The sequence below is a fragment of the Fonsecaea nubica genome (assembly GCF_001646965.1).
Source record: "Fonsecaea nubica strain CBS 269.64 chromosome Unknown Scaff122, whole genome shotgun sequence".
NCBI lineage: Eukaryota > Fungi > Ascomycota > Eurotiomycetes > Chaetothyriales > Herpotrichiellaceae > Fonsecaea > Fonsecaea nubica.
Window position 1 is genome coordinate 40241 of NW_019173795.1, and position 25571 is coordinate 65811.

The following is a 25571-nucleotide window of genomic DNA, read 5'->3' on the forward strand; positions in this document are numbered from 1 at the left end:
GCAGTAACACACGAAGGTTACTGCCCCGAATTAACATAAGCATACATCGAGTTACTTGGGTGGGATTCGGTCTGAATTGAATATCGAGATTCGAGTCTCGACCTGTATGGAAGAGCTATTTTTACAGGACCACAGGACCGCCGAGGGGGTATTCCACCGTGAAAGTACATGGCGTGTGACGGGGGAGGTCTGATATACACAATATCAAGTTGTCAGGTATCTGGGCGCAGCGGCAGAATGTTCGTGGAGTATAGCGGCCAAAATGTCCTTCGCCTGGTGCACCATTTTGCTGCAGTTTCACGTATGGCTGTGACTCCTTGATGCCAGTGAGGCGGGCCTTTGTTCGATGGCTGAGAAGAATGTTCACTCTGCTTCGGATAGATGTGCTGGTTCTGCCGAAAACCTAATACATAACGACGAGCAGACAGAGAAGCCCCCCAATAAAGACAGCGTCTATTTGGGATACTTCTTCCAGCCTCGCCCGTGGCCCTTTTGTTTCCACTCTCTGATCAAGTCGGGCATGCCTTCCATTGCCTTGCGCCTCTTCTCCAACGTCGCGCCCATGTGTCTCTCCCACTTGTGACCCTTGACCTTTTGTCCCTCGCCGGTGCCCCTAATCCTCAATCCCCTCTCGAGCAACCGCGACTCCTTGAACGCCGAGGATTTCCGCCCGGGGGGAAGGAGTTCTTCTATGCCGAATTGCTGTGCGATTTTGACCAGATCCGCCTGCCGCCGCAGCCCGATCTTGGGGCCGGCCCATCGGCCAGTCACGAAGTTTTTGCGCGGGAGGAAGGGGTTCGGCGGGAATTTCTGAAGCGCGCTGGATGTCGGTATCGATGTAGATGTGGGAGGAATTGCTTCCTCGGTGGTCTCCTCTCTTGAAGACTCTGTCGTCGACGACTCTGTCTGTGACGAGGTTGCTGGTGCAGATACTGAGATGGGCTGTGCGAGGATGCTCGCGACGAGGCGCGAGGGTGGTGAAGATGCAGAGGTGTGGTTCTGTATTTCAGCGGCTCGGGCGACGGCTGCCTCCTTCGCTTCTCGCCGCGTCAACGGTATCGTGATGCCTGTGAATCTGGCCGAGTAGAGCTGGGGAGGATACCGGGCGAAGAAGTTCTTCAGCCGGAGTGGCAGAGCACTGAGCTCCGCCATAGCAGCGGTGCCGGGAGATCAATGACCGGTCAAGTGGTAATTAATTGGACGGATCGTGATGAGGTGCCTTTGTTCGTTGTCTCTGCGAGAAGGCAGTGGTGTCGTCCTATAGGGTCTGCCGAATCTTATCTAGGTGATGAAAGGAGCATCGCCATGAGCGGGTGTGAGAGATTGAGCATTCACCTCTTTTAAGAAAAAAGTTGTCAGAGCGCGGATTTCAGGACAAATGCGGCGCAGGCTTGGCAGACGGGAAGTTCATCTGCTGCTTCAGCCTCTTGCCGTTTTTTTCCCTTTCCACATGTTTCTTCTGCCCCCAACGTCCTCAGTATCCCTACGACTATTATATGCTGCGGAATACTGTCTTCTGTATTCCTGCCACTCAAGGACTATTCCTGAAAAGACTCGAGACACGTTCGTCGTCGCCTGCACTGTCCGGACCGCCTCTCTTGGGCCATAACCCAGCCTAGTCTCGATGGACGCCTATGGTGGAAACGATGAGGAGAGCGCTGAGTTGCGGAAGCTCTTGGCCGAGGTGGTAGGCGATATCTAGGCGATGGCCATGTGCTCCGGGGCTAACGTCTGGCGCACGCAGAACGATGACTCGGACAACTTCGAGATCTGGGAGAAGCTCGTCCGCGCCGCCGAGGCGCTCGAGGGCGGAATCAATAGGAACTCGAGTTCGCAGGCGATCACGGCCGTCCGGAGCGTCTACGACCGCTTCCTCTTGAAGTTTCCTCTTTTCTTTGGCTATTGGAAGAAATACGCCGACCTGGAATTCTCCATAGCCGGAACCGAAGCCGCCGACATGGTGAGGCAGTTTGTTGCGAACAAAAGAGAGACTCGCATGCTAAAAGGATGGACAGGTTTACGAACGCGGGATCGCCAGCGTCACCAATTCGGTGGATCTGTGGACAAACTACTGTTCATTCAAGACCGAGACAAGCCACGATTCCGATGGTATTCGAGAGTAAGTATGATACATGTGTTCCCTCTTGTCGAGAACCTAAACATAGCATGACACCACCTCGTTTGGCAGAAGGAGCTGGCGATGAAATCGATGATGATGGCCACCGCAGCTTTGGTGAGCTCATCGTCGCTGTCCCTCCCCTTCCGAGCTTGCTTCTCACTCATCACCAGTCAGGTGCTTTGATTTGATTTGCCCGAGAATTGGGCCTTTGCCCGCCCACCCTTTCTGCAGGATCATCTCAACTTGTTGCAAAAGCAATTGAAGGACTATTATCACGCGTACATTCCCCATCCTCCCATGTCTGCTTTCTCCCTTCCATTCTCCAAGTCCCTCGCGAAGGTAGTGCACAATCATGCTAACCAGCGGATGATCAGGCTCTTTGAGAGAGGAGCAGTTTGTGTCGGCCTCGACTTCCTCGCCCATCCCTTCTGGGATAAATATATTGAATTCGAAGAACGCATGGAAGGATTCGACCGAATCTTCACCATCCTTGGCCGAATCATACACATCCCGATGCATCAATACGCGAGATACTTTGAGAAGTACCGGCAGATGGCACAGTCGCGCCCGCTTTCAGCCATCGCCCCGCCCGGTACTCTTACGCAGCTGCAGATGGATATCGAGAACGAAGGTGCTGGCTACAAAGCCGGCCGAAGCCAGCCAGAGGTAGAGCGAGAGTTACGGACCCGGATTGATAACTATCACCTCGACATCTTCCGACGGACACAGAACGAGACTACGAAACGATGGACCTACGAATCGGAAATCAAGCGACCATATTTCCACGTGACGGATCTCGACGAAGCTCAACTGACGAATTGGCGCAAATATCTCGACTTTGAAGAATCAGAAGGTGATTACACCCGCACCCAGTTCCTATATGAGCGCTGCTTGGTCACTTGTGCGCAACACGATGAGTTCTGGTTAAGATACGCCCGGTGGATGCTGGCCCAGCCTGGCAAGGAAGAGGAAGTTCGAAACATTTATCAAAGAGCGTCTTGCTTCTACGTTCCGATTGCTCTGCCAACAACCAGACTTCAGTACGCCTATTTTGAAGAAATGTCCGGTCGTGTCGATGTGGCAAAGGACATACACGATGCGATTCTCTTCCAGTTACCTGGTCACGTCGAGACAATCGTCTCTCTGGCGAACATAAATCGTCGTCATTCAGGTCTGGAGGCCGCTGTTTCCGTGTACCAAAGTCACCTGGAATCTCCAAACGTCGAATCTGCAGCAAAAGCTGCTCTCGTGGCTGAATGGGCGAAACTCCTCTGGAAAGTTAAGGGCTCAACGGAAGAGGCTCGCCAGGTTTTCCAGAAGAACCAACACTTGTACCTCGACAGCCCAGCTTTCTGGTCCAGCTACCTGCGTTTCGAAATTGAACAACCCACAAGTAGCGAGACAGAGCAACAGCACTACGAACAGATTCGGCGGGTTGTGGACGAGATCCTCACCAAGAGTGCCCTACTAGATGCCATCGTTCAAGAGCTCATCACGACTTACATGAGGTATCTGCTTGAGCGGGGCACCAAAGATGCAGCCAAGGAATATATGAACCTGGATCGCGAGATCAATGGGCCAATATCGGTCCAGAAGATGCCCAAGGCGAACCCGGAGACGGGCAAGACACTTGTTGGAGCTGTCAACGGACAGGTATGTTTTGCCTTTTTACCGCATTTAATCCCAGACACTCCGACATTCTTACTGACACCCCTCGACAGCCTCTTCCCATCCGATATCCCTGATTAATGTTATGCGATGGACGGATGGACGACATCTGTGTCCAACCACACGCTGTAACAGTTTGACTACGAAGAAACGCCTCTCTGACTCTCCCCATCATGTGGTTGTCCCTGGAAAGGCGGAGTTAAAACACGAAATAATCGGGTGGGGGGAAAGGTGCATAAACAACATTTCGTTATTTGGAGGATTTGCTGTGTTTCGGGACCCGGTCGGCTGAAATGATAACAACCACTCCTCCCTCTGATCGGATCGTGAGTAGAGCAGAGAAAGGTTCCAAGTCCTTGTACACAAGATTCAAAGATTCAAATGTCGATAATTGCACTGACTGAATGGAATGGTTGCACCCTATCATCATCATCCTCCTTCCCTCCTTTGGACTTGAATTTTTGTCTCCTATTACTGTTACCTATGCGGTGGTCAGGATTGACACTCTCACACTCTCATAGACTCGGAGCGAGGCCGCTGCTCATTAGTGACCGTGGAAAAGGTTGTGTATACATATCTCTGGGTGGTTGATTCGGTCTTAAACAGCAGTAGAGGCGGTCTCCTTGTACAGAGTCGTGTCACGATCAGGACACGGGTGAGTACAGTGTATCTTATTTTAGTCTCAACCTGATCTCAAGGACGAGCCATTTGATTTCTTTCTCCTACACAGAAACTCAACACAATTTTCATGTCAACCAAACTCTTGCAAACCTTACAGAAGCGCAACCGACCACATGTCAATTCCAGACTTCCGCCATCATCCTTTGCTCTGAGGGTCACCAATCACACACTGAGACACTTCTGTAAGAAACTAATCAGCGAAGGAAGGTTCTGATGAGTTGTGGCACGGCCTCTGGTTGCCTGACCAGTCACTGAGTGTCTGAGGGAAGTGACTCATCTGCTAGGCTGTCGGGTATAAAATGTCAGCACAAATCCCCGAAATGTTTCAAAGAAAAACATCACCGGCTGGTGGGATTTGGACCGAACGATATACCCCTGAAGGGTGATGGACTTACACGGGACACAATTGCTTGTTGACCCGTGTCTTTGACTTCAGCCACAGGTATAACACATAATTTCCTTTGCTCTGGGGAAAATCCTGAAAGAAAGAAAGAAAGAAAGAAAGAAAGAAAGAAAGAAAGAAAGAAAAAAAAGCGCTTTCAGCCTCCGATATCACAGTTGTCTTCTTCCTTGCCCAAGGCACCGAGTGCTCTGAATATCTTCGTTGGCTGGTGGGATTTGAACCCACCGGTCTATGATTCGAAGAATGATGAACTCCAGCTCTTCAAAGACACCTAGTGTCTATTGCAGCTTCTGACTTGAATCATATTTGGTGGCTCAAGCCACTGGCAAGGAAATCGGCAGATGGAGAGTCAGGTCTGGAGTCAGAGCCTAGAGAAGGGACATGTATCAGAAAACGCTAATATGGGATCTCTTTCTGGGGTGACTGGTGGACAGACCATCCCATACCCTTGGTCTTCGGTCATGGTCCATGGCAGAGCAGGTGTTGGGAGCTGGAAAGCCCTTGAGAACGGCAGCACTCGGCGTGGAGTCCTGTCAAGGTAAACACACAGCACGGAAAGGACGGAGAAAGACGAGACATCCTGGGTAGCCAGCAAAGAGCAGGCCTGCTCTATGGGGAGCCGACTGGGAGTGCTTGTCGGAAAGAAGAGAGGGAGACAGGCACGAGATGCGAACAGATCTACGGCACCACGACAGCGTTTAAGAGCAAGAACGATGGAACCACGGCCGTTTGGCAAGAACACAGACAGGTCTCAAGCAGCAATCAGTTGGGCAAGAGCGTTCATATCCCAGCAACAGCAACGAAAGAAGGACTGTGGTATGTTTGTATACACAATATACATGACAGGTACGTATATATCCATCCCAGTGTCCGAACGAACCTACATACACACATGGCAGGTTGGTGAGTCTTCTGCTGCTGCTGCAGCTACTTCCGAGTAAATGCTATACGAATAGGATATAATCATAGTGTCGAGGACATGAACGGTATCTGCTTGGACGGACGAAGCTGAGGCTGCTGTGCTGGATCATAGCGAGTCGTGGTTCACCAACATCGACTCCAGCCTGATACTGTACACCAATCGCTGTCTACCTCGAGGCTTGTACTACCATCCGATTCATGAACGCTGTAGGTATTGCTTGCCATGTCGACGACCACAGCCGTAGTGGCAGGCTGTAAACCCATCTAGGTGAAAACCGATCTGGTGGGTAAGTTGATTACCACAAGAACGCACGACGACATAATCTCTATTACCTGTTTGGGAATAATACCCAGCTCCGCCAAAGCCTTTATGCGAGCATACATAGACATAGGTACAAGTATATCACGCTTGTGATCCTCCTTCTCTAGCCCTCGATATCGCTTGGTGGCACTCACTAGGACGTATGCTGACGCGCAGAACGAACGGCCCGCGGTGGCCACGGCGGGGCTTATTTCTCAGATTATTCTTTCTCAACAAACTCGATCCAGGGGCTTGGATTGTATCTGAATCTGCTCGTGCCGCTCCTCTATCGACGGGGACTTAGACTCGGTGGAGAAATGGGTGCGTGATGTGAGGTAAACCTTTTTTAGCGAGTATTTTGTACTCAGTATCATGGGCCAATCCTCCAAAGTTGCTATTTCGACAAGTAACTTCACGATATATCAAGGATCATTCTTTTGTTCGGGGCCTCAAAACCATCGTCCAGCAGGATCGCCACGAAAAAGCCCAGGTCGGGCCATTTGACATCGCCTACACTCATCCTGATGGGAGGCAACAGTTGGACCCGTGGGCATTGCAGAGCGAGTGGTAATGCCTTGGAACCGAGATTTTGAACAGCACACACACCCACACCTTGGACTTCCTTGCGCTTGTAATAGAGAAGAACACAAGAACGAATGAATGACTTGATCAAGTGACACTCAACCCCTATTTCATCCGCTCGTGTTATTACAGCCTCTTCTCAACTCTTGGTATGCGGAGCTGGAACCATCTCTCAAACGGGAAAGTAGCCGATCCAAATGCCACGGGGGCCAGATTGTCTCAGCAAGCGACGAGGCGGGATGGGATGACGGCGTGCGACGTGACGAGATAAGTCTCACTCGTCAGCCTCCATATTTTTGGACTTCAGCCACTGGTGGAGCTCTTCCGAGGCTTGTTAAGAGGAGCAACCTCGCATAGACTCGGCTTAGAGGGTAACCCGTTCTGTCCATATCAGCTTGGAGAATAGAGTTAGACCCATTCAAAGTTGAGCACTTATACTCGGAGAGACAAAAGGCCAGATGGCAAAAGGATGAGTAACAACACTTGCGGCAGACTCGTCAGATGTACAAAGATAGAAGTCTGTACGAGACAACAGTGGCACAAGCAAGGGGTATTGACGCTATGGCGACAAGTGTTTCACCACTGAGGGACCCAAGACATGGGAATCTAGCTGCAAAGCTAGGTACTCGTATAGAGGAAACGAGGAGATTCTGGGGGCGGCGTGGGACACGACGAGTCGGATTGATTGAAAGCTTGGAGCTGGAGATGAAGAGACTAGGAAAGCTAGCTGCCTGCACAGCCTCCAAGGTACTCCGGTACAATAATAATGAATGGACTTCTGATGGCATAATGTCAACTGTGCGTGCAAGGAGCAGGATGTTGTTGTTTGTTTGCTTGTAGCAATTGTCCCTGCCAAGGAGAATGCCTAGGCGGTTGCCCTGCCAGTGAGAATGTATACCTGGGAAGTACCTCGTAGCCAGTAGGTTGCCGACGGGCGGTAGGCGGTGGGCATAGGCACTGACTGTGTAGTTTACCACTGAGCACCCACGCCCTCCCTACCAAAACCCAGGTCTTGCCCCCCCACCACCCCCCTCCGGCGCCACTCGCGAGCTGCCAGTTGGATCGGGCTTACTGGAAAAGCACCTTCCAGGCTTCTCCCCTACCCAATGCCACCAAGTGGGGGCTAAAATGGTCTCGTCAACCCTTCCCAAAAAACTGGGCCCCAGGCAAAGGACCCTGCGTGTGCGTGTTGCGCTCTTCGTATAGGGCCACATGCGGCTGGCGAAACAGCCGAGTTGAGTTTAGCGGTGACGCTGGTCGTCCTGGTGTTGCGCCTCTGATGCGCGTCCTGGTGTCCGAGACTTGCATGCACCGTTTGGTGCAGTCGAGGTTTGAATTTCAGCCCTGACCTGGATACCGCTGGTTGTCAGCAACGAAAAAGAATAACTTGGTGCTACAACTATTTTGCTGATTCCTTCCAGCTGAATCCCATTTCTCACTCACTCACTCCCCCTTGCTCTTCCTCCCTTGCTCTTCATATCATCCCCAAAACCCAGAACCTTGCGCTCCTTGCCCGTGGCCTGCAATCCTGCCTTGACCGCCCCTCCTTTATTGTCTGCAACAAGTCTATCCTTTCCTTTGTCCGTCGACTGGACCACGACCCTATAACAAGGCTGGCTGAGCGTGCTTTGTGACCGTCCTCTTCTCTTCTCACCCCAATTGAGATCAATCTCTCCAGACACCCGCTGCACTAATCTTCAAGATGTGGTTTGTATACCCGCCAACCATGCCGGGGCAATGAGAATGAGCTGACGGAATATCAAGTGGCATCTTTGGCTACATCAACTATCTGGTCGAGAAGGACCGCAGGTTCATTCTAGACACCTTGCTTAACGGTGAGTTGTGCCCCGTCCATTCCAACCACTCACCTTTCTAATATGGAATTGCTCAGGTCTGGCCCGTCTCGAGTACCGTGGCTACGACTCCGCCGGTCTAGCGGTCGATGGCGACAAGAAAAATGAGGTTTTTGCGTTCAAAGAGGTGGGAAAGGTGGCCAAACTCCGAGAGCTGGTTGAAAAGTCTGGCGTCGACATGACCAAAGTCTTTGACTCTCACTGCGGTATTGCTCACACCCGATGGGCCACCCACGGCCAGCCTTCCAGGCTCAACTGCCATCCTCACAGGTCAGTTCAGGCACATTTCCACGTGCGAGACAACCTTCGCTGACCCTCCACAGATCTGACCCCAAGTGGGAGTTTGCTGTCGTCCACAACGGCATCATCACAAACTACAAGGAGTTGAAGGCCTTGCTCGAGGGCAAGGGCTTCAAGTTCGAGACCGACACCGACACCGAGTGCATTGCGAAGCTTGCCAAATACCTCTATGACCAACACCCAGACATTGATTTCACCACGCTCGGAAAGGCTATCATCAAGGAGCTCCAGGGAGCTTTTGGCCTGCTCATGAAGTCCGTCCACTACCCCCACGAATGCATTGCCGCCCGAAAGGGTTCACCTTTGGTGGTGGGAGTCAAGACTGCCAAAAAGATGAAGGTGGACTTTGTGGACGTCGAGTATTCTGAAGATGGTGGTGCTCTGTCTGCTGAGATTGCAAACCACAATGTTGCAGTCAAGAAATCTGCAGCGGGACTCTTGGCCCCCAACGGCATGTTGGCTCCCCCTGACAAGTCGCTGCTCCACCGATCACAATCCCGAGCATTCTTGTCGGATGATGGTATGCCTCAACCAGCCGAATTCTTCCTCTCGTCTGATGCTTCGGCCCTGGTCGAGCACACCAAGAAAGTTTTGTATCTTGAAGACGATGACATTGCCCACATCCACGATGGCCAGCTCAACATCCACAGATTGACCAAAGATGACGGTACCAGCAACGTGCGTGCTATCCAGACCATCGAGCTTGAACTTCAAGAGATCATGAAGGGCAAATTCGACCACTTCATGCAAAAGGAAATCTTTGAACAGCCCGAATCTGTCGTCAACACCATGCGTGGTCGTTTGGATGTTGCAAACAGAACCGTCACTTTGGGAGGTCTCAGACAATACATGAGCACCATTCGAAGATGCAGAAGACTCATCTTCATCGCTTGCGGTACCAGCTACCATTCTTGTATGGCTGTCCGGGGTGCGTTTGAGGAGCTCACGGAAATCCCCATTTCTGTCGAGTTGGCTTCCGATTTCCTCGACAGACAGGCCCCAGTTTTCCGGGACGACACCTGCGTGTTTGTGTCACAGTCTGGCGAGACCGCCGATTCGCTCATGGCTCTGCGATACTGCTTGGAGCGAGGTGCTCTCACTGTGGGAATTGTCAACGTGGTCGGCTCGTCCATCTCCATGCTGACCCACTGTGGTGTCCACATCAACGCTGGACCTGAAATCGGTGTCGCCTCGACCAAGGCTTACACTTCCCAGTTCGTGGCCATGATCATGTTTGCTTTGTCCCTGAGTGAGGACCGCCTCTCCAAGGCCCAGCGCCGTCATGAAATCATTGATGGCCTGGCCAAGGTCAGCGAACAATTCCGCGAAATCCTCAAACTCAACGACTCGATCAAAGAAATGTGCGCCAAATTCCTGCAGAACCAGAAATCTCTCTTGCTCCTCGGCCGAGGCAGCCAATACTCAACAGCTTTGGAAGGTGCCCTGAAAATCAAGGAGATTTCGTATCTCCACTGCGAAGCAGTCATGTCTGGAGAGCTCAAGCATGGTGTTTTGGCGCTTGTCGATGAGAATTTGCCCATCATTATGATCCTGACCAGAGATGACATCTTCCCCAAGTCACTCAACGCATATCAACAAGGTAAGAACTGTCCCCGCTCCCACCCCGATGGTCATAGCTAATGATTTGACAGTGATCGCTCGTGGTGGACGACCTATTGTCATCTGCAACAAGGACGACCCAGAGTTCCCCCCTTCCAAGACGGAGCGCATTGAGGTCCCAAAGACGGTCGACTGCTTGCAAGGCTTGTTGAACGTCATCCCACTGCAACTGATTGCCTACTGGCTTGCGGTTGCTGAGGGATTGAACGTGGATTTCCCGCGCAACCTGGCCAAGTCTGTCACTGTCGAGTAAGCTTGTTTTGCGGAGAGCCTGCAGCGTGTGCGCGTTCTGCTTATTGTGCTATGAGGGATTATCTCAGGGAATGATCTGGGAACTCTACCGAAGGGAGAATGATTACTTGTAGGAAGTAAATGAGATACCGGTAGAAAGTACTTTAAGGAGTTTTTAGAACAAGATATCCCTGACTCGCTCGCCCTCCTGTTCCTAGAGAGAAGACGTAGACATCAAAGGTATATATTCGCTACCTGTACCGAGTACCGAGTAGTCTGTTGTTGTCATTACGAGGCTGATTTGGAGAAAGTTGGAGAAGTTGCTTGACGAACTCGAATGGCTGCATTTGGCAATTGTTGAAGGATACATTGCAATTCCGTGCTCCAAAGTCTCTTTGACACCTACTTAAGCTCTTCACATGGAAAGCAATGTCATTAGATGAGTCAATTGTGGCCAAGTCGGTTCTGCAAACGGGTGAGGATGCATCGGCCAGTCGTCTCACACGCGCTCCGTCCCCTCTCAGCACGCGACGATCGTTCGCCGTCGCACCTCACAATGTCTTCCTATTCTTAGTCGGGTTACGACTGGTCAATGCTTTGACGACAAGGACATTCTTCCAGCCAGACGAGTATTTTCAGGCCTTGGAGCCAGCATGGCAGTGGGCGTTTGGAGGAAGAGCAGGAGCGTGGATAACATGGGTGCGATAAACAGACAAAAGGCACACAGACAGTGAAGGAAAGCTCATGACGGACAACAGGAGTGGAAGAACCATCTGCGATCGGCGATACACCCTGCAATCTTTGGGCTATGCTACCAGCTGGCCGACGCTGTCGCTGAGCGGTTGATGTTGCAAGGCCCTTTTCGTTCAGAAGTCCTGCTTGCTGCCCCAAAGACCTTGCAGGCGATCTTCGCTGCGACGGCGGATTTCTATACCTGGAGACTTGCGACCTACGTCTACGGGAAAGACTCGGCAGCGGCTCTAGCGACGTTGTTCTTAACCGTGGTCAGCCCGTGGCAATGGTTCTGTTCTACGCGGACATTCTCCAATTCATTGGAAACGACCTTGACCGTCGTCACCTTGTACAATTGGCCCTGGCATTGGATGCTTCCACGAACTGGAAATCACGACGCCGCGAAAACTCCGTTTCAGAACCACGGGATCCGCACTCGAAACGATTCTGCTGCACAAAAGGGCTTCACAGACGAGTTGACCCGGTTGCGGAGGGCGCTACTCTGCGCCGCTGTGGCGACAATCCTCCGGCCCACGAATATTCTGATATGGATGATCCTCGCGTTCGTCACTTTCATTCGGGATTCGAGTTCGATAGGCCTCAGCTGGGCCGAGTGCATTCTATTCGTGCGAGAAACAGTGCTCTGTGGGAGCATGGTTCTGGCCTCTTCGAGCATACTTGATCGACTATTCTACGATGCCTGGGTCTTCCCACCCCTGAACTTCCTCCAGGTCAATGTTGTCCAGTCGCTGGCAAGTTTCTACGGCAACAACGATTGGCACTATTATGTTTCCCAAGGGTACCCTCTGCTTCTAATGACGGCACTGCCATTTACATTGACCGGACTGTTTCGAGCCTTGAGCTCAAACGATGCATATTTTGCACAGACACCTCCGGCTGGCCGCGGTGCGCTTCGCTCTCTCTCCATCATATGTCTTCTTGTCCCAGCAGCCTTCTCAGTCATCGCACACAAGGAAGTGCGCTTCATCTACCCCTTGTTACCAGCTTTGCATACTGTAACTGCTTTGCCTCTGGCGTCCTTCTTCCAGCCGTTGACAACCTCGTCATGGTCGTCTCACCTGACAAAGCGACTTGTCCTCCTCCTTATTCTGTCCCTAGATCTCACGGTGTCATACTACACAACCCAGATCCACAATTCCGGAATTATCGACCTAACACACTACCTCCGTCACGAGTTCGAGACGGCCTACCTCGCCTCCCCCACTCCCTCAAACATGACGGTTGGCATGTTCATGCCTTGCCACTCGACCCCGTGGCGCTCACATCTACAATACCCCCCGACCTCGACCCACCCGGGAATCCGAGCTTGGGCTCTGACGTGTGAGCCGCCACTCAACCTCAATGCGACCGAAAAATCAAGCTATCTAGACGAAGCAGACCAATTCTACGCCAACCCTTCACTCTGGGTGAAGAAATACATGTCACGCCACCCGCCACAAAGCAAGGGCAACATTCGACCGAGTGGCTCGGTGGCAGGAATTCTCGCGGCCCCAAATGTGCAGGGTAAGATCGACACTATACCTTCCGACCTTCTTGAGAGAGAGCGGGCAGAGCAGTTCTGGCTCACTGGCGGCCAAGGCCGGAAGCCATGGCCGGACTACCTCGTCTTCTTCGCACAGCTAGAACCCTCTTTACAAGTGATCCTCAGGGGGAGCGGATATGGCGAGTGTGAGCGACTATTCAATTCTCAGTGGCACGACGATTGGAGGCGGCAGGGCGACGTGGTTGTGTGGTGCCTCGACCCTGCGAGACAGCGTGAACAGAAACAAAAGACATCACGGGGACGCGGGACCAGGTCTGGTATCGGCATGGACGAAGTCGAAGACGCAATCCACAACCCGTCCGCGTTGGGAGATACAGGAAAGACGGGGCAGAAGGTCCTCGGCGGCGGCGGCGGCGCTGCGAAGGGAAAAAATAAAGAGCCGTTCAGGAGGGTGGTCGAGAAGCCCTTTTGGAAAGTCAGAGGGCCAGAAGACGGATTTTTGCCGCTCCGTCATTGATTGTGGACTGTCAAAGTAAAACCATAAACGATATATGAATGGTACCCATACCAGACAAGCCTCCAGGCGCCTCCTTCATCTTCTTCCTCCTTTTCCTTTTCCTGGAGAATGATTGAATACCTCACGAGTCCCTCCTGTCTGCGGCCGCTTTAACTTATCACGTGATGATCATCCACGTGAGGTGTCGTGGGAGCCTTTGGGAGCCGCGGAGCCTCAATTCGGCCCCCACCGGCCTCTCCTGCCAACGCCCCACACCTGCACTTCCTTCATCGTCTCGTATTTATGAGGAACTCGCGCTGCTCGGTCAGACACTCGCATTACACTTATTACTGGTCTACATCTTCATCGATCCAGACCTCCTTCTCTCCCAATGGTTAGCCTCTCCTAATCGACACAGACTCCTTGTTGGCTTTTCAAGTATCATTCTCCCTGCTGCCATAGATTGTCTCCGGATCAGCGATGCTGCCTGCGGAACAGTAGCACCTAAGGCCCCCGGTTTTTGCTTGGAGCCTCGACTTAGTTTGATGCTTGCTATGTCCTCGAATTTTTGCCTCTGAAATAGTATCGGTTCTGCTTGTCTGGATGCCGTTCACCTTTACTTATACGCAGGATCGTCTCCGTCTTTATAGCTGTCGACTTTGCCTACGAACGACCGGACGATCCTCGAGGGCGACCTAGAACGGAAACGAGATCATGGAAAAATGAGACAACACTCACACGTTACATAGGTACTCAGTCAGACAACTCATATCACACTTACCCGCCTCTACATCTCTTACCCCTTCATTGACACAGACCTAGTCCTCACAGCGCTTTCAAACATTGCTCAGCAAAGCGGCCTAGGTAGGCACTAGCCGAGTTTAGGCAAAGCTTGGGGCAAACGGCAAACAGGAAGGCTTTGATCATAGTGCTCGAACTGATAAAGCCGCCTCAAAAGTACATGAAGCCACTACAACGTGGTCGGTTCCAATAGGCCTTGCAACACAATAGTTTCAATGGAGGCGCAACCCCCAAACTCCGATAGGTTGGACCCCCGGGTCCCGACCCTCCCCCAGAATCCCAGTCAAGGCTGCAAGAAGACAAAAGTGGCAGAGCTTGTAACCCTCTGCAGCGAAGCGCTCTATCCTAGCCAGTCAGAGACGCCTTCAAGAGTAGTTGAGCATACCTCACATGGATGGGATGCAGTAAAAGGGTGCTCATCTACCCTACAATTGCGGACTCAAAAACTGCAAAGCACTCAGCTGCAAGTGGATGTGGTGGCCTCCCATGCCGCCCTGGCCGCCCTGGACAGGTGCGATATGCGCAAGCTGGAATTGCAGCCCGCTCGCAGCCCTCCTTTTGAGATTTTCTTTGGAATGAACATACTCTGGATTGCTATTATCGCTGTGCAACAAGGTATCGGGATTACTTTTCGTCGAAGCGCGCACATTGTCAGCCGGTCCGCTGTTTTTAGACGCCACTCTGGTCCATATTGACACCCGGCGCTCAAGCCTCAGCCTTACGCCTCCGTCAACCATCAAACATGGCAGATTCCACTGCCCCTGCAGAGGTGCAGCAAGTCTATGGGCCCGACATCAATGGGGCTCATGAAGATTTTGGCGAGAAGTTGTTGCAAGCAGCACAAGACGGCGATGCTCAGGAATTGATTCGCTGTCTTAAAGCGGGGGCAGACATCAATGCGTTGGACGAATCCCGTTGCACTGTCCTCCACAAAGCAGCACTGTACGGAAGAACAGAACTGACACGCATTCTACTGGCCCGGAATGATCTCGATGTCAATGCGCAGGACGAAGATGGGGAGACGGCCCTATACCAAGCCACTGTAAGGAAAGAAGAAGCTATCATAGAGCTGCTGTTGAAGGCTGGTGCAACAATCACAATCGAAACCACGACGGGAGACACAGCTCTCCACCAAGCAGCATCAGAAAACTACCTACAAGGTGTCGAGCTTCTACTTGGAAAGGGAAAGACAGCGACTATCAAGACCAGCAAGGAAGAGACGGCTCTGCTTGTGAATGATATAAATGGTCGGGGAGACTCAGTTCTACATGTAGCCGCTCGACATGGCAGCGAAGACGTCGTCAAGCTTCTTCTCAAGTGCGAAGTCGATACGACAGCCTTGGACAAGGGTCAAAAAACAGCATTATACAGGGCCTTTGAAAGCGAAGAGATCTACGTTGTCAAGCTCTTACCTCCCCAGGATGACTTACTCAAGTCCTTAGATACCAACGAGATGATACAACTAGCACATGCGACCTACAGCGGGCATTTGTCACTGGTGCGGGAGTTGATGAGCAAAGTAGAATCTAAGGACATGATTCTCTTGCACTGGGCAGCAGCCGGAGGACAGCGGAAGGTTGCAGAGTTGTTACTTGAAAAGGGCTCTCGTGTCTCCAGCCTATATCAATGTGGCACACCCTTACATTTTGCCGCCATAGCTGGGGAAGAAGAGGTTTCACGGCTCCTTCTCGACAACGGTGCCGATGTCAACGCGAATGATCAATATGGCATGACGCCCCTTCACTGGGCTGCCGAAGGAGGCTCCACAGAGGTTGTCAAGCTGCTGTTGCAGGGGCAGCGTGTCGCCATGATTGATTCAGTGTCAGCCGATGGACAAACGGCATTACATTGGGCCACAGAAATGGGAAAAAGGCGTGTCGTTGAGCATCTATTGGAGGAGGGTGCGGATTTCGAGTGGAGGAATGAGGATGGATGTACGCCTTTACACTTGGCCAGCGTTCAAGGTCATGCAGAGTTGATAGATATCCTGATTGAAAAGGGTGCAAACTCCGAAGCAAAACAACGAAATGGGGGAACGCCATTGCACCTGGCTGCTTATAACAACAGAACGGACGCCATCAGAAAACTACTGGATCACAAAGTTGTCAGCAATGCCAGGGACGACGACGATTGGACTGTCTTACACTGGGCTGCAGACAAAGGAAGCAAAGATGCAATGGAATTATTATTATTATCATTAAAGAAAGAAATCACAGAGATGATTGCGGCCGAGAACAAGGACGGGAATACAGCCTTACACCATGCTTGTGCAGAGGGTCATTTTGAGGTGGTGAAACTCCTCTTGGATAAAATGAAAAATACGATCACTGCCCAGGTCGACCGCAACAAATACGCGCTTGCTGCTGCTGCAAGGAGCGGCGCAGTAGATGTGGTGCAGCTTCTAGTTGACTGGGAGGCAAATTTGATATCTACTGGATCCGGGGAAGAAAGGAACATGTTCTCCATGACAGAGGAGCAGGCCAAGTCAGTTGGAGACATATTGTGGATGAATGGAAGTCACTGGGAAAGATCGCCCAGTTCAGCACGCTGTTCGTTGCAATGGGCAGCTCGAAAAGGAGATCAATGTCTATTGGAGAGCGTCCTATCTATTGATCCCACTCTTTTGAGGAGTGGTATCCCGGACGACGTAACACGCGCAACACCCTTGTACTGGTCTGCATTTGGCGGTCAAGAAAAGCTTGCGAAATTATTGGCAGAGAAATTGATGGGAAATCCCAGAAGAAAGGTGCTCCCGGAGGAAGATGGACTCAAAGCGCTCCAAATTGCTGTGAGGAAGGGATACAACACCATCGCTCAGGATCTGTTGGAGAAAATGTCAGATGAGCCAGGTGAAGAGACGAACAGATGGACTCCGCTTCACTGGGCAGTTCACTGGGCAGTACAGACTCAAGAAAAAAGCATTGTTCAGGACATGCTGCGCAGTGGTGCTAAACCCGAGGAGAGAATCGAGAACGGGATGTCGGCTCTTAAGCTCGCTGAGAAGTTGCGCGCCAAAGTGATCCAGACGCTTCTTGAGAATCCTTTACGGTTTCCTCGAAAGCCGCCTCCTCTGAAACTTCCAGACTCTCCAGGAGAGGGGCCGACAGATGTCTGCAACACCTTTACTGCGAATATCGTCGATTTTTCTCTCTCCGAGGGAACAGACACCACCCTTCCAATCCAGAAAAGCGTCTACGACATCATATACGGGAGTGGACCAGAAAAGATAATGGAGGAAATTCGGCGGAGTTGGGATATCAAGCAGCTTGAACACCAATTCAGGTGGATACATCTTCCAGCAAACAATGTGAGTGACGGCGCCTATCCTCGACCATTGTCTCTTTTGACTGATTCTGGGCAGTGGCGTTGGCTTAAGGTAAAATAGAGAGAGTGCCTACCGAGTTGTTGAGCTTGTCCTGACATTTTGGCCAGGACCTTGTGCAAAGAATCTCTAAAGACGCGAATAAAACAGCCGAGGAGTATGCTCGAGTGGAAAACTTCATATCAGAGAACCGTCGCGATGGTGAACATCTGGGAGATGCACATTGCCGATTTATGAACACTGGCGTGCGCGTGAGATACTTTACCATCCCCATTGCTTCGAGTCTATCTAAATCATTGACTATGTTTCAGTTTCATCAGATTGATTTTACCTCTAGTAAAGAGGCAAGCAGCATCTCCACGGATCGGAGACAACAGACGGCGTCAAAGACAGATGCGCCAATCAAGAGGTCAGAACTCCCTACTCAGGAGGAACCAAACAAGCAGAAAAAATCAAATCTTCCTGGACCAGAACATCAGGAGAAACGCCCCCCGAAACCCTCGGAAAACAAACAGGGCGACCTCGAAGGCACTGCCACCGCGACTGAGCACGTCGAAAATGTTGGGTCACAAATGTCTCGTGCCAACGCCCCCCCCTCTAACGCCACCGAACCAAGGCCCAGGGCAGGTGGAACGGGTAATGGCGTAGTCCCCAGCGCATCGAACGGACCAGGCAAAGGCGAGACCAACCCTGAGCAGAAGAAGCCCACCATGGCCGCGAAAGCAGGGCAAAGCGTCGAGACGACCAAAAAAAGGGACAAAGATAGAGTGTACGACACTAGAGGAATGACTGGCCTGAAGGGATCCAAAATGGCCATCTGGGTAAATCGAATCCAGAGCAATGTCAGTGGTTTGCTGGGACCTGCTAACTATTCAAAGGTACCATTCGTGACTTGGGAAACTGTCCAGGGCCAAAGACACTGGCGAAATGCTATTAGAATGGTCCAGCAGGTGCAACAAGGTCCGGACGACTTCAATGTTATCAAAAAAGACATATTGGGCTCAAGCATCAATGAAGCCTTGGCACAGGTCGAGAAGGAGAAAGTCAGCCCTGGGAGGGTTAACTTCCTTTTGGACAGCTCTTGCTGCAGGACACTATCGGCGATCGAAGAAGTTATTAAAACCATTCGCGAAAAGACTGACAACGATAGCCGCGCCAACCTCGATGATGAACCGAAAACCCTTGAAAGAGCCATCGAACAACTGCGAGAGTCTACCCCATCTCCTTCTCTGTCGGTCTTCAGATGTCTTGAGGATCTACAAGAGGCCGTGGAAATCTACTCTGGAAAGCTCGAGACCAGCAAGGAGACTCAACTTCTACGATATTATTTGGGTTTGTCGCCGAGGGACGATGTCACAACTCATCATCTCCACGTGTCTCGGACCTTGGATCAATATCACTACTCTTCATTGCCGGACACAAGAAGACGCGACGCGGATCAAGTGGTGCGACGCTATCAAAATGCCAAATGCAGGGGGCGGCGAAGCGACGAGAATCAACTTGACAACCAGAACGAACACAACCAGAATGTCAACTTTTTCCGGCGCATTCTTGACTTGCTGCGGTTAAAATCTTCAGCCTCTGATGGAAAAAATACTGGATCGGATATCGCCCCGCCTCCTCCAACTGGCAAACCAGATATGGACAGTCGAGATTTTCGAATGTGCATGGTAGACCAGCTATGGCTCTGGATCATTGACGACAGTGCGTATTGTCTACATTATGTTTGTGATGCAGTATCTGATTACTCCAGAAACTATCATTACCTGCTTTCCAGATCGATGGGACCCAAATCCAGAGGCAGGCGAAAGGGCAGAATCTGCGACAGAAAATGGTGAGGACCGCTTGATTCACAGAATAAGCAAGCACATCAGCGAAGACATAAGACCGCAAACTCGAACCGTATATGAAATGGCAGCTTTAATAACGTCGTTTTGTACGGATTTCGTGGATCAATGCAAGGTCAAGGCTGATGGTGGAACGGCTTCGAGCCCATCTGAGTCCTTCCTCCATGTATTTGCAGACTCGATTGGTGTTGTGGTGAGTTTCCCGACTGAGACGGAAGTCTTTTCAAGGTATGCTGATACCTTTCTTCAGATGGACAAAGAGGTTCAATACTTTGAAGATTTCAGGAGAAGTATTGCCGCTCGGCACAAGAATACGCAAACAAACCACGACAGTCATTCCCCCAATCTGGAACTTCGGCTGGAGAAAGAAATTGCGCTTCTCGAAGAGATCAAAGATATACGTGACGAGCTAAACATTCTTCGGAGCATTTGTACTGATCAAGATGTTGTGCTGAAGACACTCTCCAAATTAGCCACTAGGGGGAAGGATTCCAAGGCAAAGGGGGTTGTCGCAAATGATCGGATACTCGACTATTACCGACAACGGAGCAACATCGACACGCGAATTGCGCGGATCAAAAAGATGCAACAAGATGTTCGGACGGCATACGATGCTGTGAGGCAATTTCTGCTCGTCGTTTGGTGAGAGGCAGGCACTAACGCAAGCAGATGAATCATCTATTGGATCTCAAGCAGAAGGATGCAAACATCCTCGAAGCTGCCGAAGCACGCAAGCAAGCAGAGGCGACGACCAAACAGGGTAGAACAATCATGGTCTTCACCATCGTCACAATTATATTCGTGAGACATCTACCTGGCACCCGCTCTCCAAGTACACATCCAGGTAACTAACCCAGTGGTGTTTCCAGCTCCCCATGTCATTTTTGGCGTCTATATACGCATTGAATGTTCAATCATTCCCGCACGACCAAAGTGACAATGTCAGCTATCCATCGGAATGGATATTTTCGAGGATATGTGCGTCTTTCTCCCTAGGTGTCTGAGAGTTTGTGGGATTTTGCAATTCTGACCCTTTGGAACAGTTGGGACGACCGCTGCTCTCGCTGTTCCGTTGATTATCATGGCCTTTAAAATCAATGAAGTCCTGGATTTCTTTGAGAAGCGACGTCGAAATGAAGGTGGCAACAACCACAACAACCACAATAAGCACAATAGCAAGCACAGCAAGGGCAATAACAAGGGCAATAGCAAGGAAAACAAGCAACGGGTCCAGGTCGCAGAGAAACAAACCAATTCACACGGCCGATATAATTCTCGTGTCGACCAATTTTTCAGGCCCAAGATGGTGGTTCCCGAATCAGACATAGAACAGGGGTTGGCAAACGGCGGCGAGAGGGTTTCCACGGAAGGGGGCAAGAAGTCTGGTTGAGCAAGTCGGTTGAACCCAGGATGGCATCACGCTGTCCCATGAGGACCTCGTTTCGCAGGGCGAGAGCAGGGAGAGAGGCTCTAAGTGATAGTATACTAGTATAGGCGCAGGGGAGGGTGGACCTGCTGACTACCCAAGTACTGTACATCGTACATGTAAGTACCAGGTCCTGTGAGTAGGTGGGTAGGCACCCTCAGATATAAGGACCACTGAGTGATATGTGAGCTGGTCGGTGGGCCAATTCATTATATGCCGTTGTTCACGAGTGACTCCTCATACCTATATGCTACTTTTTACTTCATCCTGCTTCCTTCTTGCTTTCTTTCTTCTTCCTTTCTTCTTTTCTTCCCATTTTCTCAACAACTCCCGCCTGCCGCCAGCCCGCCAGCCAGCCCGGCTATACGCCATCATGATCGAAAAAATTACGTGAGATGTCAAAACCCGTGGTAAAGATGATTACTTCCCGTCGCGCTTGCCCTTGCCCATGCCCCCTGCCCGCTGCTCGCTCCCCATCAAAGACAAAGACTCGTCGAGTCGGTCACAAGTGCTTCTCCCAAACGCCCTTGCTTCGCTTCGCCTTCCCTCCTTTCGAGTCGTAGGTGACGAACAAAAAGCCCGTCACCTCATATATCGCGCGCTCAGATTCGCAAAGGCGTCGGGGCTGTGTCTTCCTGCCTCGAGGTTGTTGATGCTCATGCTCTCGGCGCTGGCGTGCCGCGATGCGATGCCCTGTTGTGGTCTCGGTGCTCCTCCTCCCATGCCTCCCATGCCTCCCATCCCGGCACCCATGCCGCCGGGCATGGTCATCGCCTGCCCGTAGGACTGCTGCTGCGCAAAACCTTGGAAACTTTGTTCGGGATTCTGGGTCTGAGCCTGGACCTGGACCTGCCCCTGCCCCTGGTGAGGAGATCCAAATGGATTGGCACCGGCACTGGCACCGGCACCTCCAAAAGGATTGAAAGCCCCGTTTGTATTGACGGTGTTCATATTGGTGTTGGTCACGTTGGTCATGAATGGATTTCGGTTCCCGCTTCCACCGGCGGAATGCATGTTCGACAGCGAAACGGGCATGGTTGCGCTACGTTTCGCCGGCGACAGATGGTTGTTGCCGAAAATATCGCCCGAGGGGTTAAATGAGACCGGTTGTTGAGGTTGTTGTTGTTGTTGCGGCTGTTGCTGTTCAGATGCAGGTTCTGGGATCGATGCCAGTGGCTGAAGAGCGAGTTGAGGGTAGTTGTAAAGAGCCAAGATGGAACTCTTGTCGTAGCGGCCTGTTTGTTGGGGCATCATAGGCTGCTGGTTCTGCTGAGAGAATTGCGGCTGTGAATATGATGGCTGTTGCTGAACTTGAGGCGGTGACATTGGTGTCGATTGCGATTGTGTCTGTTGCTGAGGTTGTATTTGCTGTTGAGTGTACTGGAAATTGGCAAAAGGAGATTGGGTTTGGGGTATTTGAGAGTTCATCGCTTGAGAATACTGCTGCTGCTGCTGCTGCTGCTGCTGCTGTATGCCCTGTTGCTGGAAAGGATTGTTCGGCTGGGGTTGATTCTGAGGGACAGTCCCGAACAGGTCTTGGGGTTGCTGCAGCTGGGGTTGTTGTTGAACTGGCCGAGGCGGCGAAGCTTGGGAGGGCGGTATCCCGAAGGGATTGAAACTTGCTGGGAGCGAGCTTTGTCGTTGTTGCACTTGTGCTGATTGCCCAGGTGACTGTACGTTCAAGAAAGGGTTCGACGAAGGAGATGAAGGTACCTGGGAAAGGAACGGGTTGTTCCCCGTCGACTGAGCCGACACTGGGGTAGGTTGGAAGAAGGGATTGCTCGTGACAGGGATCGCTGCTGGTGACGCCACATATCCTTGCTGGAATTGCGTCGACGTGACCGGAGGTGTCATTGAATACTGAAACCGAGGGTCCTGCAAAGGAGGCGGCTGGCTTGGATATCCTCCGGTACTGTGGGGGAACAAGGGCTGAGAAACTTGTATGGACTGAAAGGACTGTTCGAGTCCCGTCTGGGACGGGCTGCGATTAGGCTGAGCATAGGGGTTGTTGCTGTTGTAGCTTGTTCCGCTGGTCGGAGTCGAGGGCTCTTGGGGTTTTGCCAATGACAGACCAACAGTTTGTTGGTTGTTCACGGATGTAAATGGGTTGTACGACGGCTCTTGAGGTTTGGGTGTAGGCTCTTGACTCGCAGTAGGTGTAGGTCCCTGCCTCCTGGACGAAGCAGTATTTCCATTCTCACTCGGCCCAAGTTGGACCAAGGCTTCAATTGTCCTTTCCACATTCCCATTCAACCGTCGCAGCAAATTCGTGTTGCGGTCCGTGTTGCTGAAGCCCATGTCTCGCAATGTCGCCAACTTCGTCTGCAACTCGGCATCGGTCATCTCAAAGCGCGCATCGTCCATTCGTGAATCGTAATCGCCAGTAGGAATGCGGAACGTGCTATCTACCCGGGGCTCTTTGTGGTGTTTCTTCTTATCGTGCTTCGACAGGCTATAGGCGGAAGACGAGGCTCGAAGACCAAATCCAAAGAATTTGCCCTTCTTGGGAGGTAGAGGGGGCGGAGGAGAATCGAGATCTCCTCCCTGAGGTCTGGAATAGCTGGACGGTGGATTGTCGTCGCGCTGAGGAGGTTCGGGTCGGCCGTCCGAGAGACTCTTTTCCTGGTATTTCTTGCGTATGAATCTTTCCATGGCCGAGTCGACCTCGTCGACATCAAAGGGCATGTCGGGCATCTTGTTCTTGGGATTGTAAATCTTGTTGACCGCGGTGTTGCCGTTGCGCCTCATGTTCTGTGTTCAGGTGTCAGTCAGTGGCTACATGCGCTCGAGGAGGAACGGGTGATTCTACCCACCTCAACCTGCTCTGTTGACCAGGTGTCCATGCTCAGAGACTTGACCTTGGAGATATGAGTGCCCAGTTTACGGTGCAGAGAGGCACATCGCATGCAGAGGAAGACACCCAGATTCCAGCTCGCCCACGCCGGGTTCTTCGCACCACAATCGGCGCATTGTGAATTCCCGGCAACGGAGAGCAACTCGTGGAGCTCCCGCTCATTCCGCGCCTGGGTTCTCTTACTCATTGAAGCCATTTGCGACAAGGGCGGCTGGTTTTCGATAGGGTCGACGTGAAAACTGAATCGAGCCGGACTTCACGACATGCGGAGCGTAGCGAGATTGACGTGGGAGTCTGCGAAATGACAAGCTCGAGGTTGAGCGACTCGATTGATTCCAGACACTTCAACTCATTGCCGCCACATTGCTGCGACTTGATACGGCGTCGATCCTTTAGGTCGTCTCACAGAACGATTACCAATGTCTCTGCGGCACTTCAGTAGTACATATGAACTGAGCTATGCTTTGTTCGTGCCTCTACCCTTGCCGCAATTACATAACTGGCTGCGGTCCTAACAACCCCTTCCAGGAAAATGGTCCAGCGAATAGATCTCTAGCGGTGGATTTTCTACGCTTCCCGCCTCCCAAGCGACAACTTAGGCACTTGATGACTGAATGTTAATGCTCCAAATCATGTTCGTGTGTTTATGTGCATCTTCCATTGAACAAAGGAGGGAGGTCGATCACTATCTACAATCCAATCTATGCAACCATGAGATCAAAAACATCAACGCCAACGTCATGCCGCCACCTCCAACTGATGCATTCTTGTCAAGTCACATCTGCATCGAGATCTCAAGACATCTCCGCATCCCCATCGCCGCGTCTAGCAACCGAATAATCAATTCCATACCCATACATCTGCTGGAGCATGCCGTATTGATGTTCCATCGGCTCATCGTCGGACAAATGCCACCACTCTCTGCTGTTGTACGCCGGGTCCTTTGATTGTTTGTAGTTATCCTCCTTCATCATCATGGGCCCAAGTTCTGTGGAAGCTGTAACTCCGTGTATGTTTGGCTGTGCCTCGTAGCCATGCAGTATGTACGGCTCGGCAGTGTGCTTGAGGTCAACCGTAGGAAGAGCACACAAATTCTTCAGTTTCTCTTGTTCCGCCAACTGCAATCGATACTTGGCCGCTTGTTCTTCTCTTTCCATGCTTGTCTGTGGCCAATTCGCCAAATTATCAGGGTGCATCTGGTTGCCATACGTTGGAGGCGCGATTTGCCAAAGCTCTATCAACCTCAACCTTTGTTCAGGCTCCGCATTCTTGAACAACTGCAACTGAGATGGGAACAACACCGAGGCATTGATGCCAGACTGTTCTAGGACCGTTGAAATTGGAAGATCATGTGGTGCCTGGTGTGCTGAATGGTGATAGTGTTGTGTGATATACGTGATCGGTGTCGACTGCGGGACGACTTGAGGAGTCGGGGGCATCGACATGTCGGATGGAGGCTGAAAGGAACCGAGATGCAGGTTGCGTGTCATCATGTGGATCAGGTCGTCCTGCATCTTGATATCGCTCTCGGAGGCCGATAGTCCGCACTAGATCAAAGAATCAGAAGGTCATGAACAGGGATTGGAATCGGACAAACCTGTCTGCAATGAGGGTTCTCTTCAAACGCCGCCAGATTGTTCGAGAGGTCTGTCTCGTAGCCACAATGCTGGCATCTGTGAAAAGCCGACGCCATAATCTGATGACTTCAGATTTTGAGAAAAACACCAGCGGTTAGAGATCCTTGTGTCTGCAAAACGAGAACCAGGCAGGGAAGAGGAAGCAAAAATTCTGGGATTTAGGCTTCAAATTCGTATTGTACTAACTAACACACAAGTCTGCTATAGAAGCTCCAGGGAGTCCAGCGAGGAGGTCCGGTTTCCGAATCCGGGGTAACTTGTGAGCAGGTCGAT

General features: G+C 51.5%; 6 protein-coding genes across 6 annotated transcripts; 3 read left to right on the top strand and 3 right to left on the bottom strand.

The window, feature by feature from the left end:
• Positions 1-453: 453 nt before the first annotated feature.
• On the bottom strand, positions 454-1152 carry AYO20_10804 (hypothetical protein; the record flags this gene model as incomplete). Its single annotated transcript, XM_022649060.1, has 1 exon — positions 454-1152. The coding sequence occupies one exon, from the start codon at positions 1150-1152 to the stop codon at positions 454-456; it is 699 nt and encodes a 232-aa protein (XP_022494967.1).
• A 472-nt stretch (positions 1153-1624) lies between these two features.
• AYO20_10805 (glutamine-fructose-6-phosphate transaminase (isomerizing)) lies at positions 1625-10701 on the top strand (the record flags this gene model as incomplete). The annotated part of the gene is made up of 10 exons (XM_022649061.1): positions 1625-1687; positions 1745-1960; positions 2016-2119; positions 2166-2233; positions 2514-3772; positions 5548-5687; positions 8440-8510; positions 8567-8798; positions 8852-10428; positions 10481-10701. The coding sequence occupies 10 exons, from the start codon at positions 1625-1627 to the stop codon at positions 10699-10701; spliced, it is 3951 nt and encodes a 1316-aa protein (XP_022494968.1).
• A 407-nt stretch (positions 10702-11108) lies between these two features.
• On the top strand, positions 11109-13432 carry AYO20_10806 (hypothetical protein; the record flags this gene model as incomplete). Its single annotated transcript, XM_022649062.1, has 2 exons — positions 11109-11378; positions 11438-13432. The coding sequence occupies 2 exons, from the start codon at positions 11109-11111 to the stop codon at positions 13430-13432; spliced, it is 2265 nt and encodes a 754-aa protein (XP_022494969.1).
• A 1522-nt stretch (positions 13433-14954) lies between these two features.
• AYO20_10807 (hypothetical protein) lies at positions 14955-20771 on the top strand (the record flags this gene model as incomplete). Its single annotated transcript, XM_022649063.1, has 8 exons — positions 14955-17519; positions 17574-17588; positions 17645-18376; positions 18443-19238; positions 19312-19574; positions 19632-19997; positions 20051-20225; positions 20425-20771. 8 exons carry the CDS (start codon positions 14955-14957, stop codon positions 20769-20771), a joined length of 5259 nt encoding a protein of 1752 aa, XP_022494970.1.
• Positions 20772-21389: 618 nt separating this feature from the next.
• Positions 21390-23857, bottom strand: AYO20_10808 (hypothetical protein; the record flags this gene model as incomplete). The annotated part of the gene is made up of 2 exons (XM_022649064.1): positions 21390-23558; positions 23621-23857. 2 exons carry the CDS (start codon positions 23855-23857, stop codon positions 21390-21392), a joined length of 2406 nt encoding a protein of 801 aa, XP_022494971.1.
• Positions 23858-24455: 598 nt separating this feature from the next.
• AYO20_10809 (hypothetical protein) lies at positions 24456-25354 on the bottom strand (the record flags this gene model as incomplete). The annotated part of the gene is made up of 2 exons (XM_022649065.1): positions 24456-25208; positions 25259-25354. 2 exons carry the CDS (start codon positions 25352-25354, stop codon positions 24456-24458), a joined length of 849 nt encoding a protein of 282 aa, XP_022494972.1.
• Between the last annotated feature and the right edge of the window lie 217 nt (positions 25355-25571).